Here is an 18,066-nt window from a genome sequence, read left to right as displayed (position 1 = left end):
GACAGGAAGTTGCAATAAGACCTCATAGAAATTATTGTTATATAATTATCATTATTTCAACATTTAAAAGGTATATATTCTGTTTAATATACAAATGCACATAATTATTAAACAATTACATTATTATTTAAATTTTTTGCCATAAACGTAATTTAAAATAAAAAGTATATTCAACTCTTGCTAAAAATATTCACATAATTTAAATTAATTCAAAACAAACTTTTAGCAAAATTTAAAACACAATAAATAAAAATAAAAATGTTACTGTGGGTAAATTTTTTGATTATGCTTTAAAAAATATATTCACAAATTAAATACATAGATTTGAATTAATTAGCAATTTAATACACATCTAATTTAATGAGTTAACCAGTAACATTTTATGTAATTAGTTCCACATTAAAAATAAATAATAATATATTTAATTATTTTGTATTTTATATCAAAATATTTTTAACAATTTTCTTTTAAGATGAACAAAAACTTTTAACATTTCCCTACACCTTCCAACAGTGAGATCGATACCAAAGTAGCAGAAATCTCCACCTATCTCTGAAAAGTTACAAGTAGTAACTTTACACTGATAAATCATGTTGTCGGAGTCTTCACCAGGGGGTGGAGACATGTAAGTCTGCACTTAGGTGTAAATCTATACTACACCCAAAAATGGTGAATAGCACAACAAATGTGCACTTACACATAGGTGTAGTTATAAATATACGTGTGACTAAATCTGCATGTGTATTTTTACCTTTGTGAATTTTCTGTGTAATCTTCAGAAACTGAACTGTTTTAGCTTTCACTTGATGCATATAGTTAGTTATCATCTCTATATGAATCCATGCCAATAATCACTCATTTTTAGACATTGCCTAGTACCACAGTTTTGCAGTTTCTAAGTGCTGTTAATAACCAGTGTTTGTATAACCTTACTTCTTTTTCTGGTTCATCTGGGGGATGGAAGCTGCTAGGAATCAAATGCGTGACCTGCAGATCACATCAAATGTTCGCTGGAACCATTTAACTCAGTGAGCCTCCTTGCTGGAGGACACACTCCTTTAAACATGAGCATTTATTCACAAACAAAGAAAGTCTGATATTCTGGTCCAGTTCACTTGGCCCAGAATGCTTCTGGTTGATAATTGGAAAAGTTCCACATTGACTACAGCTCTGCTCACGGGTTGAGTTTGGGAGTATGACCACCGTACTACTGCTCCTCTCTTTTGTGTGCCACTTTTGTTTGATTCAAATGCCTTTTCTTTCTCTCCAGTGTAGCATTTAAAGCATCTTATTTGGCTCCATTATATTGGCTTGCTGTAGAAGAAAAAAAACAGGAACATAAGAAGTTCCTATTGTTGGAATCTGATGGAGTGAGCACACACACTCATGCACGTACACACACCACACACACAAACATACATACACACACAATCTACAATATTGAGGCTCTGAATGTTGAATCTGGGGATGGAAGATAGAGCTACCCAACTTCAAAGCCAAACACCTGAATATCTCTTCAATATATTTGTTTGATCTGAACTGATTTGTATTGTCAGGCCAAATACTTACACTGCAATAGTTGTACAACTAGCTAGACATATAGTTGCCTGGAAGCCCATTTGATCCTCTCACAAAAGAACTGGATGTTCTCTGGTTAATACCTGAATACTGTCAGTCTTATTGTTTCAAGATATTAACATTGATTTGTTTTCCTGGAAGCTGAACTTGTCTAAAAGTCTTTCCATTTCTCAAAGTTTGTACTTCATCTTTCATTCTTATTTGCCTGATCCATTAATCTCATCCTCTACAACTTTACGTTTTTATGTAGTGATGTAATTAAGTCTTTATTTGTGCTCTTCTCTTTTAAAATGTATTGTATTGTTGTGTTGCATTTATTTAACAAGAGGTGGGTGTTATGATATCTGGACATTGGCAAGTCTCTCTATTGCGAGGTAACCCAACCAGTTCTTTGAGTATGCGTTGGACACAGACACTGGTATTATTCACAGGGCTTTGATTGGATCCCTTCAGGATGTCTTCAAGCCCAGGTAAGTTAAAATAAATGAGCCAGGAACTCAAGGAGCTCGCTAAAGTTTGTGGTGTTTAAAGCTTTGAAGGCAGTGAAATAAATTTACAGGGTGGGCACAGAGCCATCTTTAGAATTTTTGGATCCCTGGGCTAGACATATTTTGGGATGCCTTCTGGAACTACTTTGAATTATATGTTTAACTTTCAGAAACAGAGGCTTGGAGGAATAGCCAAAAGATAAACCTGCCTGCATCCACGAGCAAATAGTACCTAAAGAAAGCTTGAACAAGCACTGACAAATCCATTTCTTTTTGGATATGGATCCAAACTTTCTATCTTGCAATAATAATATTTTACGTGGAATTCAGAGTGGAACCAGCCTGTTCCTACCTTTTTAAAAAGACGTGTTTAGGGTGAAGTGAAGGATATTTATTAGAAGAGTGCATAATCATAAAATAAAACATATGCATGTGGGTCCTAAAGTTGTAGCTTTAATAGTCAGATATTCGTGATCATAAAAAATACCTCTTCGCAATTTATATATTTGATTCAATGGAAAAGTCAAAGCACCGCTCTGATGACTTTCTAAGGAAAGAGGTGGAGAGAAAGATAATATTTTAGAGGTTGTGAGTAATAGGGGCAAGGAAATGTAGAGAGAGGGAAAGGGATGCGTGATGGGGTACAGATAGAGATGAGGTAGGGAGAGTTAAGGTATTAAGAGAGGCAAGTTAGAGGTAGAGGTAAAGAGGTAAAGGTAGACACATAGAGGTGAAGCAGTCAGAGAAATTTGGTGAGATGCAACCCTCTCTAACGAGAGGGTGATGATGTAGGAAGAGGGGAAAAATGAGTAGTGAAGCTTAGAAGGATAGGGCAAGTAATGAAAGTAGAGAGGCAGAGAGAAAGGATGAAGGATAGAATGAGAAATTAGTTATAGAGACAAAGGAAGTGATGTAGGGAGACAGGTGAGGTAGACCAAGAGCTTAAATCAGCTGAGAAAGAGTAGGAAAGCAAATATTGGCAGACAGAAAGATAGAGACAGAGATTCAGAATGGAGAGATGCATAAAAAGAGAGGTAGACAGCGAGGTGAACTAAAGTTGAAATATAGAAGCTATAAGGACAGATTAGAGATATCAGTTAATGATAGATGAAAAATAGTTAGAGATAGAGAAAGAGAAGCAGTGAGAAATGAGTAAGATAGTGAGAGAGTTGAGGTACCGGGATCAGAAATAGAAAGAGAAGGGAAAATGAAGAACTGACATAGCAAATGTATAGAGAGGTAAACTGAGATGTTAGAGCAAATGAGAGAGGTGGAGAATGAGAATTGAGGTGATGAGATGTGATATACTGAGTCAACTCAGGTAAAGAAAGAGATATGAGGCAGAGGGTGTTGAGGCAGCAAGAGGTGTGAGAGAAGGGTACAGAAAGGCAAGGTATAGGGCAATAGGAAGAGATAGAGAGCGGTAAAGAGAGATGAGTTTGGAAGTGAAGCAGATGGCGGAAAGAAATGGGTGAGGTAAAAATGGGTGAGGTAAGCTGGAAACAGAGCAGTGAAGAGCAGAAAGAAGGGTGAGGTAGAGGGAGGTTGTGGAGAGATAGAGATGTTAAATTAGGCGCAAGGAATGGTCTAGCGAGAGTGAGAAAGAAAGAGAGGTCATGAGAGAGATGTGCGGCAGAGTGAGGTGAGTTAGAGTGAGTTGACGTATAGGAATGCATGGTAGGTACATAGAAATGTCAAGATATGTAGAGAGAAAGAGACGATATTAAGAAAGAGGCATGCAACGTTAAAATAAGTGAGGCAGGGAAAGAAAGTTGGATGGTGATACAAAGAAGTAGCATGGAAGCAGTCAGAAAGAGAGATAGAGGCGTGAGGTAGAGAGAAGGGTAGGGAATTAGGGACTAGGGAGGTAAGGAGATAAGGTACAACAACATAGATGGATGTAGAGGAGGAGTAGAGGAAGTAGAGGAGTAAAGCGAGGGAGAGTTAAAGAGAGCGGCATGGTGACAGAGGGTTTGACAATAAGTTGAGAGAGAACTAAAGAGGAGTGAGGTAGGATGGATTAAGCAAAGAAATAAATAGTGGCATACCGAAAGGGAGAGGGTATGAGCTAGGGATAGGTACAGAGAGACTGAGTCATTGTCGGCAGTGAGAGGGACAGAGGCTGAGCTACAAGCTGGTAAGAAACAGAAAGTGAGAGAAAGAGGTCACTTTGACGGATCACTTTATAGGGGCCGTTGGAAGTTGGGGTTCCAGTGCGATTGCCCACATTGCCTTAAAAGGTCTCTACATTGGTGTGCCTCCTGAATATCAAAACCACAATATCTATGGGTCACAATATCAAGGACCAAATATTGAAAATAAAATATCAACACATAGGTGCCGATTTTCCATACCCAACTCCACATGTATGCAACTGTGTGGTACATATATTTTCAAGGTCCTTAGATGTGGAAGTAGGATTAGCAAATCTATACTTCCCTATATGCACTTGCTTTTTGATATGTTGTCCCTCGATATTCTGTCCCCGATATTCTTGTAACTCAAAATTCCTGGTGTTGTTATTCAGTAGTACAATCCTCTACATGGAGAACCAATTTTACTGCCATTGTATGTCTCCCCGAGCCTACATGTTTGACTTCACATTTTCTTTTTAATGAAATCCATACACACACAAAATATCATGCACAGAAGTATTTAAAACATCATACATTTTTAAAAAGTGGTAGGTATGGGGTTTCATGTGCTTTCCCTCAAGCCAGACTGAGGCTCAGAGCTCTGTGTTTGCTACGGAAATGCTGGTGGTCTCCATAGATGTTAGTTATCAGCCAGAGACCTGGGGACAAAGTGACCCTGTTCTCATGCCACGATTACCTGAAAAACAGATGAAGGGCAGCTTTACTCTGCAGCACTCATCTTGCCATGTGAAGTTCCTTCCAGGCTCTCTGGATACCATGCCACAATTTTCTGAAAGGGGTGTACTCGGCTTCTTCTCTCCCCAGAAGCTGAAGTCAAACACAGCTTGGTTGACCCAGTACCAGTATCCGTAGAGCCGGTTCCTGTGGAGTCCAATCCAGACACCAGAAGCAGTATCTGGGTAAATGAGCAGTTTGGATAAAGCCCACTGGACTTCAACCACAGGAATGCTGGCCAGGTCTGTGTGTTCCGCAACGCAATGATTACGTGCCTCATTCCATGTCATCCTCTCCAGAATCAGATGAAGAGTGTATGAGGTACACGGTCCTGCACAGAGAGAAGAAGCATTGCAGATCAGATCATTATAGCCACACAGCAGGTACGCAGAAGGAATATTTTTTTCACTTCAAGTATTTTACGGCTACTTCAAATAATGAAGAACCAATAGCATCTCACCTTAGTTGACTTAGGTTGAAAGTGCAAGGAACTTGCACTTCAGTGATGCCGCAAATAGGCTGCGCCTATTTAGTACACTAGGATTTTTTGCTTTTGATCGCCGGGATTTTTTACCTTTACTGTGGGCGAATCTCACTGCCTGAGTCTCACTCACAGTAATTTCATAGTAGTTTACCATAAGTGTCTGCCTTTTAAGATAACGCTGCTGTGGCGTATGTAGAGTAAGGAACACAGAATCTGTTACTTGTGAGGGCTGCAAATTAGAAAGTACGCTCCAGCACAGCCTTTTAGCTGTACACAGGTAACATGCCTGTGGAGTTTTAAACTGCTAATTTGACCTGGCAAATAACCCCTTTTAACTATTAATAAATCACAATTAAATAGGCCTTATTGTCCATAAAGGTAGGGTGCATGGTACTTAAAAGTAGGACATTTGGACAGAGTAGAGCACTTGGCTACATTGTTACATTCAATAAATGCTAAATTTGGTTTGGTAGCATCTAGAGAAATAATTCAAGGACTAATTTTTTTAGTTAGTCATAATCCAATCTAATGTGAAAAAGTGAAAAAGTGAAAAAGTGAACATTTTCCTGCCTAAAGCTTGCAAGCATTCATCTGTCACTAGCAGCTGGATGTCTCCTCTGTGGTGAGATGTGGATTGCTCCCAGAGACAGGACAAAGGGCTTGGGTGTAAAGAGAGGTGCTGGCCTTATCATGGCATGATGACCTGGGGTCTATACCCAATCACTAGATACACATCAAAGAGGCCTACTCTGTTTGTGTTGTTTGCTTCTTCTTAGTGCCCCAAGGAGGGGCAGGGGCACCACCCGTGTACTTTTGGAGAGTTGAGGGTGCTGATGGGAGTTTAGTAGCCCACCCAAGATTGATTGCACAAATTTACCCTATATCTACTTCATCCTAGGATGCATGACCTGGGGAGACCTTTCACCATATTTTAAATATTCCTGGAGCTAGGGCTTGGTGCTGTATACCTCAGACCTATTGGGATCCCTAATTGTTCATTCTATGGATGCGTTTTGCAGCCTGAAATGATTAATGGAAGAATCTGACACAACAACAGGTATTTTTAAAAGGTTACAGTTTTCCTGACTAAATCTTGTAAGCATTTAACTGCCACCTGGAAGATGGATGGACCCCTGTGGTGAGATGTAGATTGCTCCCACACAGAGGACAAAGGTCTTGGGTGTGGGGAAGTTTTGGACTCCTCCTTACAGGATGGACTGGAGGATGTGGCCAAGAACTAGTCACATTTCAAAGAGGGTTACTCTGCCAGATGCAGATGAACCCGACTCCAGCCCTGCCCCCTTCCTTTGTCCTTCTAGCCAACTTGGCTCCAAAACCAGTTGGAGGAGGAGCTGCCCCAGAAGTGGTTTGGAGTCAATCAATCAATCAATAAGGATTTATAAAGCACAGCAAATAACCCAGGAGGATCTAAATGTTTCTAGCTGCTGCGCGGTGCTATGTTTGTTTGAGCAACCATGTCTTGCTACCTTTTCTGAATTCCTGGACTGATGCGGCATTGCTCGGGTTCAGGGGAAGGTAGCTCCAGGCTTTGGCCACCAGGTGAGAGGAGGAGCATCCTCCACTGTTTGATCAGAGGATCTGGGAGTGTCTGCGAGGAAAAGTGAGGCAGAGCGCAGGTGTCTGGTTAGTTGGTAGAAAGGTCATTTGTTTGTTGATATATGCTGGTCCTTTGTCATGCAGGGCTTTGTATGCGGTGGTCGGCATCTTGAACTTGCAGGGCCGAGTTCAGCAGGCCAACAAGGGTCATTCCATGGTGAAGTGTTGTTCCCAAAGATGAGGATTTTTGTCCAGTCGAAGTTGAGCTTGAGACAGTTGTCCTTCATCCAGTCGGTGACTTTCGTCATACATCTGTGGAAGTTAATTCTTGTAGCAGAGGGTCTTGTGGCAGTGAGAGGATGAGCTGGGTGTTGTCGGCATAGGAGATGATGTAGAGTCTGTGCAGTCTAGTGGTGCTGACCCGGCATACGTGTTGAAGACAGTGGGGTTGAAGGGCAATCCTTGTGGGACCCCACAGATGGTCTCGTTGGGTTCCGAGGTGAATGATGGGAGACGGATTCTCTCGGTTCTTCCGGTGAGGTATGAGGCGATCCATGTGAAGAATTTCAATCTGGTGGAGTCTGTTGATCAGGATGTGGTTGGAGACATTGTTGAATGCGGCTGATAGGTCCAAGAGGAGGAGGGCAGTTGTTTCGCTGCAGTCTAGGAAGGCCCTTATGTCGTGGGTGGCTGCTTCACTTCGGACTGCCGATCGCGATAGCGTGGGACAAGCGGGAGCCCTTTTTGTGACTGGTCTGCACGATGACTAGCAATTTAGGTTACTAAAAACACATGGTAGATATCGTAAAAACACATTGGCCATAGTACCTCTCTTTGAAGGAAGCCCGACTTATGGTCCTGCCAAGTACTAAACTCATATCTGTCCTATTGGATATATACAAATCTTAGTCCGAATTGATTTTTATTGTTAATAACAAAAATTCCCAGCTCTGTGAAGTAGATTGGAGTATTTGCTGGTAACAGATATCCCCCAGCCACCCTATTTGAGATTCTTCTTTATCGTCCTTCGTCCTGAAGAAGGTGGTGTAACTGTAGATCCACCGAAACGCGTGTTGACCAATACGTCATATCTGGAGAGTTCCCATAGAGACAGACATATCACAGACATCTGATGGGTGTGATTCACATCAATCAACAATTATACAGTCTGTTACTATTAGATCAAAGCAGTCATGCGCACTCTGCATTTTCTCTATTCTCATAGAGAAAGTGTAGAGTGCGCATAGCTGCTTTGGTCGGCCCCTGAGGGCTGACCAAACAGTCAGGGTACTCACAGTGGTGCAAGCCACTTTTCCACGACCCGCCCCCAACCAGGCATACCCTCCTGCCTGCCCCCAACCAGGCATACTCCTGCCTTCTGCTTTCTTGCAGCGTGAGAAGCAGTAACATAAAATGATATTTAAAATACCATTTTATGTTTCTGCTTCTCACACTGCGAGAAAGCAGTGGGGCAGCGCTCCTCCACCCTAATGGAGTAGCGGCCCCTGGCAAGAACACAATTGAGGATCTGTTATTTGTGTAGGCCTCACATCCTGCTCAAATAATACCCCAATGATTTACAAACGAGAATCCACAATTCCAGCTAGACATTCAGAATGTCCACGTATCCAGTAACTTTCTGTTTCTGAATTGTATATGACCATTGAATTCAATATGGAACAAATGATGAATGTTCTCAACATTTGTCTAACCTTAAAGAACAGATCACCAAATGGGGGGAAGAATAGCCAGTGGAACCAGTGACATGTAAGTTCTCGAAATCAGCCCTGACTGGTTGACTTGCAAATCAATTTTGTGCCACAATATGACCAAAAAAAAGTTGCCTGTTTTCAAATAGGGAGAAACTTCTGCCATCTTCTTCCAGATGTCCTCTGCCCACCCATGTCATTGGACTATTACTGCTTTTGTCCAGAATTTGGCCCATGCAGCTGGTAAAACAAAGTCAACAAGCACAGCTGACTGACCACCACTTCCAGTAAAGAGGTTAGGGAATGTACCTGTGTTTGTGGAGTTTGTTCCAAGTCCATAGGGATTTCCAAATGAGATTCCATTTAGCGCTTCGAAGAGTGAGGACAAGCTGTCATTGGTTGGTCCTGCAATAAATAAGGAGTCATTGCTTGGGTAAGAAGATGTGTTATTGACCTCCAAATATGAAGATGCTATATCTGAGCTTGAGGACTGGGCAGTAGCGGCTGGTGCTGCTGCATCTGTTGAGAAATAAACACATTTGTCCATATAAGATATTCATATAAGAGATTCAGAACATACATTTTGGAAATCTTAAGACTGAGCAGAATGATACCGGTTACCTTGAATCAAATTCATTATGGAATGAGATCAAACATTTGTAGTGTGAACTGTGGCTTTTATGGAGTATGACAGTCTTCCCTTTTTGGGGTTCTATGGTTCTGTTATAAAATGCATTGAAAAACACAGGCCTGGCCTGATACTAACACATCAATGCCACATAGTAGAGCCAAATACTATATTTGCTCAATGGCTCTACAAAAGTATTTGCCCCAGACTCTACAAATACGTATGACAGGCCTGATTGGCCGCTCCTTCTCCTGCCTTTCTCTGCACCCGGTCTTTCATCAGGCATTCTGAAAACAACTCACAACTTGCCTTAATTATGATTAGGCTATCCTATTTTGGTTTTAAACCTATAATAACTGATAACGTATGAGGGAAACAACCCTAATCAGTGTAAATATATAAACACTGATACACACCTTAAAAACCTCAAACTAAACTGCCATTCAAAGAAAGGAAAGTAAGAGATAATTCGTCATTTTTAGTTCTTCCTGAAGGGACCAACAAAATGTAACTTTGTTATACAAGGTAGCAGCAAGAAAGACTGGTCTGAGGCTATTCTGCTTGAGATTTGTTGTTGTTTAGGGATGTCACTGAAATATTTTTTCTTCTTATTGGTTACTCCTGTTTTGTGTCCTTGGGTTAAAGGTGCGGGTTTAGAAGCATGTTTAGGACTGGTCTAATTATTATATACACTGTAGAGAATCTGGGGATGTTAGAGTAATATTTTATATTTTGGAAGTGCTTAATTTTTCACTGATTGGTGAATTATCTGGCTCATAAGAGTCTTTGCCCATAAGTACTATCACACTAAGTGGGTTAAACTCTTTGATACATCGGTCCCCTTTACAAATAAGTCAGGATTGATGGCAGGCCAACTACCAACCACCTTAGACTTTAAACATTCAATGCAAAGTGCAGTGGCAGGTACTTGTGAAAAGAGTGCTATCACAGTGCACATGGAATAGGGGTGACAACATGGTGCAGGACTTTCCTCATACCAACAATATATATGATATGCATGGCTGCAAGGTGTACCATTGTTATTTGTGATGCCTCCAGCTAACCCTAGCACTATACTGCTGGGGTTTTTGAGCCCATAGTTACAATGTTAACAGCAAAATTTCAAGTTCCAAAATACAATGTGATGTGTGTTAAAACGTAAAGTGAGACTTTTGCAATTGGGGATACTTGGCAGCTCCAAATGTCCACACAACAGCAGCAACACCTTAATGTAATTGGACACAGTGTCAGAACAGCAGTGGTGAGCATGCTTAAAGCATCCTTTTAGGTGCTTTGGGATGCAGAACTACAAAATAATCTGATGTAATTAAAAATTGTAAAGGTTTCACAAGTTACTATGCCTATGCAAGGTTGACCACCCCTACAATGCCATAATATTCAGCATGGAGTAGGTGAATGGCCCCTATCTGTGTCTAGGAATTTGTTTATTTAAACATTTGAATTTACCACTCTTACCTTTTTAGTCCATTAATAGTCCTGTAATGCAGACAGAATCCGGACAGGGTGAGTGTGAGAAGTAATGAGATGTGAGAGAGGACAATAAGACGTGAGTGAGAGTTTGATACACAGACTTTCCATGCTTAAAACAGTCTAACATCAGTCCATTTGACACACTGCCAATGGAAAGACTCTAAATACCCTGCATTACTTCTCCTGTAAATCAAAAATGTGCAAAATAAACCTACAAAAAAACATGTTTTGTAAATACTGGGAAACCGTCTAGTTCGGGGATTACAGTTTCGAAAAGGATCAAGGTAAGGATAGGCATACACTAGATAGTAAGTATGTCCTTTGTCCAGCCGGACAGGAATTTATTTGAAAAGATGTACAGATTAAGCAAAGAATTTCAAAGTAATGCCAAGTGGGCACAGCCCGTGACCCACAGTGAACAAGACAAAACAACAGAATCCAGGCAAAAAGCGAACATGGCGGTCTGTATACTTGTAATCAGTGAACAGACTTGATTGTAATTAAGGTACCATTGTACGGTGCATTTAAGGACATTTGGTAACATATGGTACTATTGTGTCAATGACGTTTCGATGCCAAAACCTCAGATACATGGCATCATCTTCAGGACAAGTATATAAATCGTGTTTGTCTTGGAAATAATTAACATTTGCCTTTCAGACGAGGCTGAGTAAGCCAAACGACTGCGATTCCAGTCAGGGTGTTGGCTGTCAGCAGGACCAAGGTTCCCGTGAATACGGAGGGGGGCCCTTCAGCGGTGGGTCTGCATGTCAAGATCCCTCATTTCTACAGACCGTCTCGATCGCGGCTGTTTGTGGAGTCCCGGTAGCAGGACCGCTGTCCTCGGGGTGCCAAGCGGAAATCGCTCATTTCCGCTTGGAACCCCGAGGACAGCGATCCTGCTACTGGGACTCCACAAACAGCCGCGAAGGACATACTTACTATCTAGTGTATGCCTATCCTTACCTTGATCCTTTTCGAAACTAGGGTCCACTGTTTGTTGTAAAAAGTTAACGCCCAAGATCCCTAGTGCATTACCTTCGGGTCCCCTTGTTTCCCAATAATAGTTCGGGAATTAGGCAGCCGAATAAACACCGATAAACACCTATTTAAAGTGGTTTGGAAAACTCTGAGGAAACACACTGAAATATGCAAAAATTAAACACTGAAAACAGGACAGCCTACTTATGATGTGCTGCACCTCTGACCTGATTTGATTTCTATGCCGGTAGCTTCTATACTAGGAACTCTTTCATGGTTAAGGTCCCACTGTGTAAATCTTCCACTTATTCGCTCATTCTACCTCTTTTTTTAAATTAGGAGGCTTGCCATCTCAGTTACATAGTGCTACTGTGTGTTACACATGATAATCTCTATCCCCATTGTCTCTCAGTGAAGAGCCGATATGACACAGTGGGCCTGATTCACCAAGGTAAACTTACAGGTCTGTGTAAGTTAACTATTTTTTTTATATTCACAGACTGCAAGTTAATAATAGGTTATGACTGCGGAGACTTCGATAAGCCAGCCCTATCTTTTTAAGTGTGGAGTTCTCCACAGTCGTAAACTTGCTATTAACTTGTAGCTTGCAAATAGAAAAAAAACTGTAAACTTACAAAAACCTTTGTGAATCATTCCCAGTGAGTCCAAATTAAGCTGGAAATCCCTGCACAGTGTTGATTTCTAATTCATGCATGGAGACTTTGAGCTACTCACATCGAGGGTTTGCAAAATCCCTGGACATGGGATGCAGTATCAGAAGTTTAGATAGTGTTTTGGGGTGTGGGTAGAGTGCCTCCTCAAGCTGTGCCAGGCTGTAAGCCTCACTCCTTCTTCTTGGCTTTGTCGTAAAAAACAGCTACAAGGTCTGGAAAGGAGTGATGGCCTCACAGCCCCACCTCCTTTCCAGACCCCAACTATCCAAGGCCTCTTTCCACCTCTAAGCCCCCAGATATGAATTACTGTGACAAAGCGTAAACATATTTGTGACTTCCTGGATAATTGCTGCATAGTATTCTGATTATTTTAGCTTCTGACTGGTTTTTACCACAATGTGGCTCTGATATGTTTTTTTAATTTTGATGTCTCTATTGTCTGTAAGTCTGCGTTCAGCTCTTCATCTTGCCATAAGCTGATTAACGTTATGTTACTTGTGATGGCTAATGGTGGAAAGGGCAGTGTGATGACTCTTGGCATCGCTGCCAGAAGATGAGAGAACAAAGTTCATCTGATGACAGGAAACATCCTTTACAACGCGGTGTTTACACCGCGGGGCCTTTACGACGCAGCCATCACAACGCAAGTCGTTACTACGTTTAATTTTCTATTCCAACACCTTCCCTACTGTTACGTGGGCTGCAGTTGGAATAGAAAATTAAAATAATCCACAATCCAGCGGCCTCCAACGCAAGTCGTTGTAACGACTTGCGTTGTGATAACTGCGTTGTAATGGTAGCGCGGTGTAATCACCCCGTCATAATGACATACATCCTCTGATTACTTAGGCGGGAAAGGCTGAGGGTTGAATCCATCACATAGTCATACCAGTAGAGCAGATAAAGTAGTAATTGTCCCAGCAGTTTTTACTGTGCCACGGGCCACTCTTCAAGGTGCCACAGGACAGAAATGTTTTCTCTTCCTTTGATGCCCAATTTGTGTAGGAGAGGCGTGTTCCACTTGTCCACTTCCAATCATTAAACGTAATGGTGTACAATCCAATCCAGACCTCGTTTCCCTCTGAAACGCTGACAGCTAGGGCGTGTTCAGTGTCACTACGGATGGTCATCAGGTTTCCATGGAGGGCATTTCTACAATAATCATTGGCTTGTTGAAAACTTTTCTTTGCTTTAACAAGAACATGGCCCGTCTCAGTGATGGTCAGACAGAGACCTAAAGTTGGGAAATAAATAAAGTACACGTTAGAGGAAAGGGTGGAGAAAGAGGTTTAGCAGGTGTCAGTCAGAAGATAAATCTGATCTGACAACTATTGATGATCAGAGAAAGGACAAATAAAAGCTGTCAATTAGAAGGAAAGGGATGTTCAACAACAGTCAAAGAGAAGAGCATTAAGATCAGTAGCTGCCAATTAAACGAGAGAAGACCTGGACAGCTGTCAATTATAAGAGAAGAATGAGCCAACATTTGTCAATCAGTAAATAAATGAGAATTGGCAGCTATCCGCCTGAATATTAAGGTAGTCAGCAGCAGCCAATCAGAAGAGAAAAAAGTCTAACAATTGTTAATTGAAATAAAAGTAATGATGACAGCTATCTGGCAAAATAAAAAGGGGATCCACTACCTGTAAAACTAGCAATCAATCTGAAACCCCCCCAGGCCAGATTTACTAACCTTTCACGCAACGCAGGGCAGCAAGGCAGCTTTCTGTGCTGCTTTGCGGGAAAGGGAGAGAGAAGAAGTAAGCCATATCTAATAAGATATGGCACACTTCTGCTCTCTCAAAGCGCTGGCACACTTCAATCAGCCTAGCACCAATGCAGGCCCCAATGCACCACGGACCAAGGCTGTCTGCATTACAAGGAGAATTGTTTTTGTGCAGGAAGGGGTACCTTCCTGCACAAAAACAATCTCTCCAGGCATTTTCCTCTTTCTATGTGTGCTGCAGATTGCTGTGTATGCCCTCCTCTGGGAGGCGTAGTGATTTCACGCAATCCCAGGTTTACAAATCTTTGTAAATCTGGGATTGCGTGAAATCCATAGGTGTATGCATGGGAACACCCATCTTCCACGCATGGAATGCCTCTCTGAATTAAATGTAACGCAACGCAGCGCAGGAAGCCGCGTTGCTTTACTTTTTTTTTACAAAGCCATGAAAGGAGGCGCAGATTGCCTCTTGCGTAACTTTGTAAATATCCACTAGCATTCTGCATCATGGATGCCCCACAACAGTGGTGCAACTATGACACAAAATGTTAAATCTGACCTCAAGGTCTAACAGGAGTCATTCAGTAGAAAAAAGGTGGCCCTAATTGTCTACATCAAATGTAAAACATCAACTAAAGATGTCAATACAAAGAAAACACAAGTTTGACAACTATTGCTCCAAAGGAAGTGTAGCTTTGACCGCTGTCAATAGAAAGGAAAAGTTCACAAACTTGTCAACCACCAACCACTAATCACTAAGGGGCAGATTTATGATAACTGGCGCATCCCCAGGGATGCGCCAGTTAATTTGCGCCGCAGCTCCGCCACCCATAGTGCGCCGCATTTACAATGCGGCGCACCATGGGGCAAAAACGGCACAGATGCGTGACGCATCTGTGCCGTAAAGGTGTCGCAGCTCCAGCAATGCTTGGGGGTGCCCTATCTGTCCAATGCTGCGTCAAGCCTTACGCCTGCTTCAAGCAGGCGCAGGGTTTTGATGCAGCAATGGCCTGAAAGTGACTGAGTGAAATCTTATAGATTTCACTCAGCCACTTTTGCGAGGCGCACCTGCCCCGGAACGCCCACCCTGCGCCGGAACGCCCACATATGGCGCAGGGCTTTACAACGTGACGCATCTGCCTAGATGCGTCACGTTGTAAATGGGTCGTAGGGATGCGCCACGTTTACGCCGCAGTTGCGTGACGCAAACGTGGCGCATGACCAACATAAATCTGCCCCTAAGTGCAGCCATTGACTCTCAGCAGACAAAAAAAGAAGACCACTCTCCAAACCAACCTCAGGCTGAGATGTCTTTCTCCACTAATCAATGACAGATATCACACAATATTTTAGCAGACCACAGAACCTTCTGTCTTTTGGTCAGGTTTATTAAGAGGTTCAATACACAACATATCTACTTACCCATAGAACAGGACAGAATCAGAACCCAGGACGCCATCTGCAAACACTCGGAGCTAAACAAAAAAGAGGCCAAATGTTATATCCCCTGCAAGCGATGGGTTGTTAGATAAACCATCGAGCTGTGCATCTACTCCCTGTAACTCAGAAAGTGTCCCACTATTAAGACCAGCTTAGTAACCTCAAAGTCATACCAACCCTTCCCCCACCAACAACAAGAAAGGATCAACCACAGAACAGTCTATAGGGCCATATATACTAAATACTTGTCACATAACTCTGGTTTCAAAGTGCAAGCAGTATATATTTCAACCGGTATACAATATTATGACCCAACCTATGTACCCATAAATTGTTTTATAACATTCCAAATTGAAGAGGGTCATAATCCAACCTATCTCATGAATATTAATGAGGTAGCTTTCAGATTATGATACACTCTGATTGGTGTCAGTCACTGGGATAGTGACCTGCTAGTATCAGCATACAAAAATGTCTGTCATTGTCTTTAATAAAGTCAACTTTTTTAATACAGACCATTAAAAAAAAAAGTGCTGTGTTTAAGCTGTAGTGGTCCTCTGAACCAGTGTCTACTTTCAAACACACCTTCTTTTTCTACGTTTACAAAGGGGAAGGGTCCCATTTCCATTTTGCAAATGGGTTACTACTCCCAACTAGGGAGTTGACAACTTTTCAACATATTTTGACTGGATTATGGTCACAATACACCGCATATGTATTTAGTATTTAGATGCATGCCCACAAAATGACCTTTCTAGCTTTACAACTGAATCTCAGCCCCCAGAATATCATTCTATAAGAATATCGTGGACAGGCTATACAGCGATAAAATATCTAAAAGGAAGTGCTTATAGAGAAGAATAGATTTACTACTCAGAAATCCACATCTACGTACCTTGAAGATATATATATATATCATAAGGTACATGTATGTGGAATTACATATAAAAAATCTACACTTACTTAGCTGTTGATATTTTAGTTGTAACATTTTGTTCTTGATATTTGATGCCATTCGTATTCTGCTTTCAAAATTCAAAGTGGTAAGAAAATGCCCTTTTTGCGTGATCATGCCCCATTTTTTGCTAGATTTTGTTTGCTGGTTTATGGACTCTGAATGTTTGTAAATGTTGTTTTTGAGCTTGTAAAGCGCACTGCTACCCGTCCATAGGTTTCCTGGCGCTGTATAACTCTGGGGAACCCGTCCTGGCTTTCCCTGTGGGATGGTCCCTTGCTGGGAGTCCCCAAGGTGGAGCCAGGTATCCCCGGAATTGGTGGGGCAGTTGTGGAGATTAGGCAAGCTAATGCCCAGAGTTGCCGAGTGGAACCCCTGATTAGAGTAAGCACCGAAGGGAGAATTATCGAGTCCGCTGACCAAGGTCCATGACCCTGCCGCGTCGGGAATTGAACCCTGGTCCCGGGCCGACTTCTGCTCTCGGCCTGCCGCCTCTAACCAGTGAGCCACACTACTCCAGACTACTCTGAACACTAGGGTGCTGCCATCCAGATTCCAGTAATGGGCTCAGACCCTTAAAAACAGGTACAATTGACTAATCCATGTATGGCATATTTAACTTACCTATAAGACTCTAAAATATAGTACTCTGTGTATTCAGGTGCTGTAAGTTGAACGTCACTAGTGGGATGCAGCACATATTGTCTATAATGACAATGTATAGCATGTCTGCAGGACTGCCAGTGCATTCTGAGTGCACAGTCTTATAATTGCAAATTTGTCCTGACAAAAGAAACCTTTTGTCAGGCATACATTTTAATGTATTTATTTATGACATTTATAGAGCGCACTGTTACCCATGGGTGTCCTGGCGCTATGTGAAATCTCTACAGAAGGACCGAGCCAGGCAGATACCTGGTCCACTATTCTGAAAACAGCCAAGTTTTTAAGTTCTTTCGAAAGATGATCAGTTTTGAAATAGCTCTGAGCTGAAGGGGAAGTTTGTTCCATGCTCTAGCTGCATTTGCCACAAAGCTTTTGCCACCCCAGGTGGCCTTTCTGACAAATGGGACATGCACCAGTTTAGCATCTGATGATCGTAACCGTCTGCTAGGCGTATACCAATAGAGATGTTCTTTTAAGTAGGCCGACCCTACTCCGTAGAGGGCCTTGTGTACTAGACACATCGCTTTAAACATGGTACGCTTTCTAAGTGGCAGCCAGTGTAACTTTCGTATCTCATCAGCTATTGGGGCATATTTGGGAATGCCCAACAGCAGTCTAGCAGCTGCATTCTGTAAAAGTTGTAACTTCTGCATTGCACCTTCCTGAATGGTAAAATAGAGACTATTACAGTAATCCAGCCTCGACATGGTGAGAGCTGTAATCACTGTTTTACAGCACTCCGACGGGAGCAAATGCAGAATTTTTTTGCACGATCTCAGAGCATAGGACGTGGCAGATGCCACCGAATTAACCTGGTCT

At 41.9% G+C, this 18,066-nt stretch overlaps 1 protein-coding gene across 1 annotated transcript; it reads right to left on the bottom strand.

The window, feature by feature from the left end:
- Positions 1–525: 525 nt before the first annotated feature.
- LOC144798778 (macrophage mannose receptor 1-like) lies at positions 526–15,677 on the bottom strand. The gene is made up of 5 exons (XM_078669821.1): positions 15,609–15,677; positions 13,350–13,694; positions 8,996–9,205; positions 4,899–5,267; positions 526–1,314 (listed from the first exon to the last, which is right to left on the bottom strand). The coding sequence occupies exons 1-5, from the start codon at positions 15,643–15,645 to the stop codon at positions 1,289–1,291; spliced, it is 987 nt and encodes a 328-aa protein (XP_078525947.1). The 5' UTR covers positions 15,646–15,677; the 3' UTR covers positions 526–1,288.
- Between the last annotated feature and the right edge of the window lie 2,389 nt (positions 15,678–18,066).

Source organism: Lissotriton helveticus, chromosome 12 (assembly GCF_964261635.1).
Source record: "Lissotriton helveticus chromosome 12, aLisHel1.1, whole genome shotgun sequence".
NCBI classification, from domain to species: Eukaryota; Metazoa; Chordata; class Amphibia; order Caudata; family Salamandridae; genus Lissotriton; species Lissotriton helveticus.
This window is presented reverse-complemented; position numbering and strand designations above follow the sequence as displayed.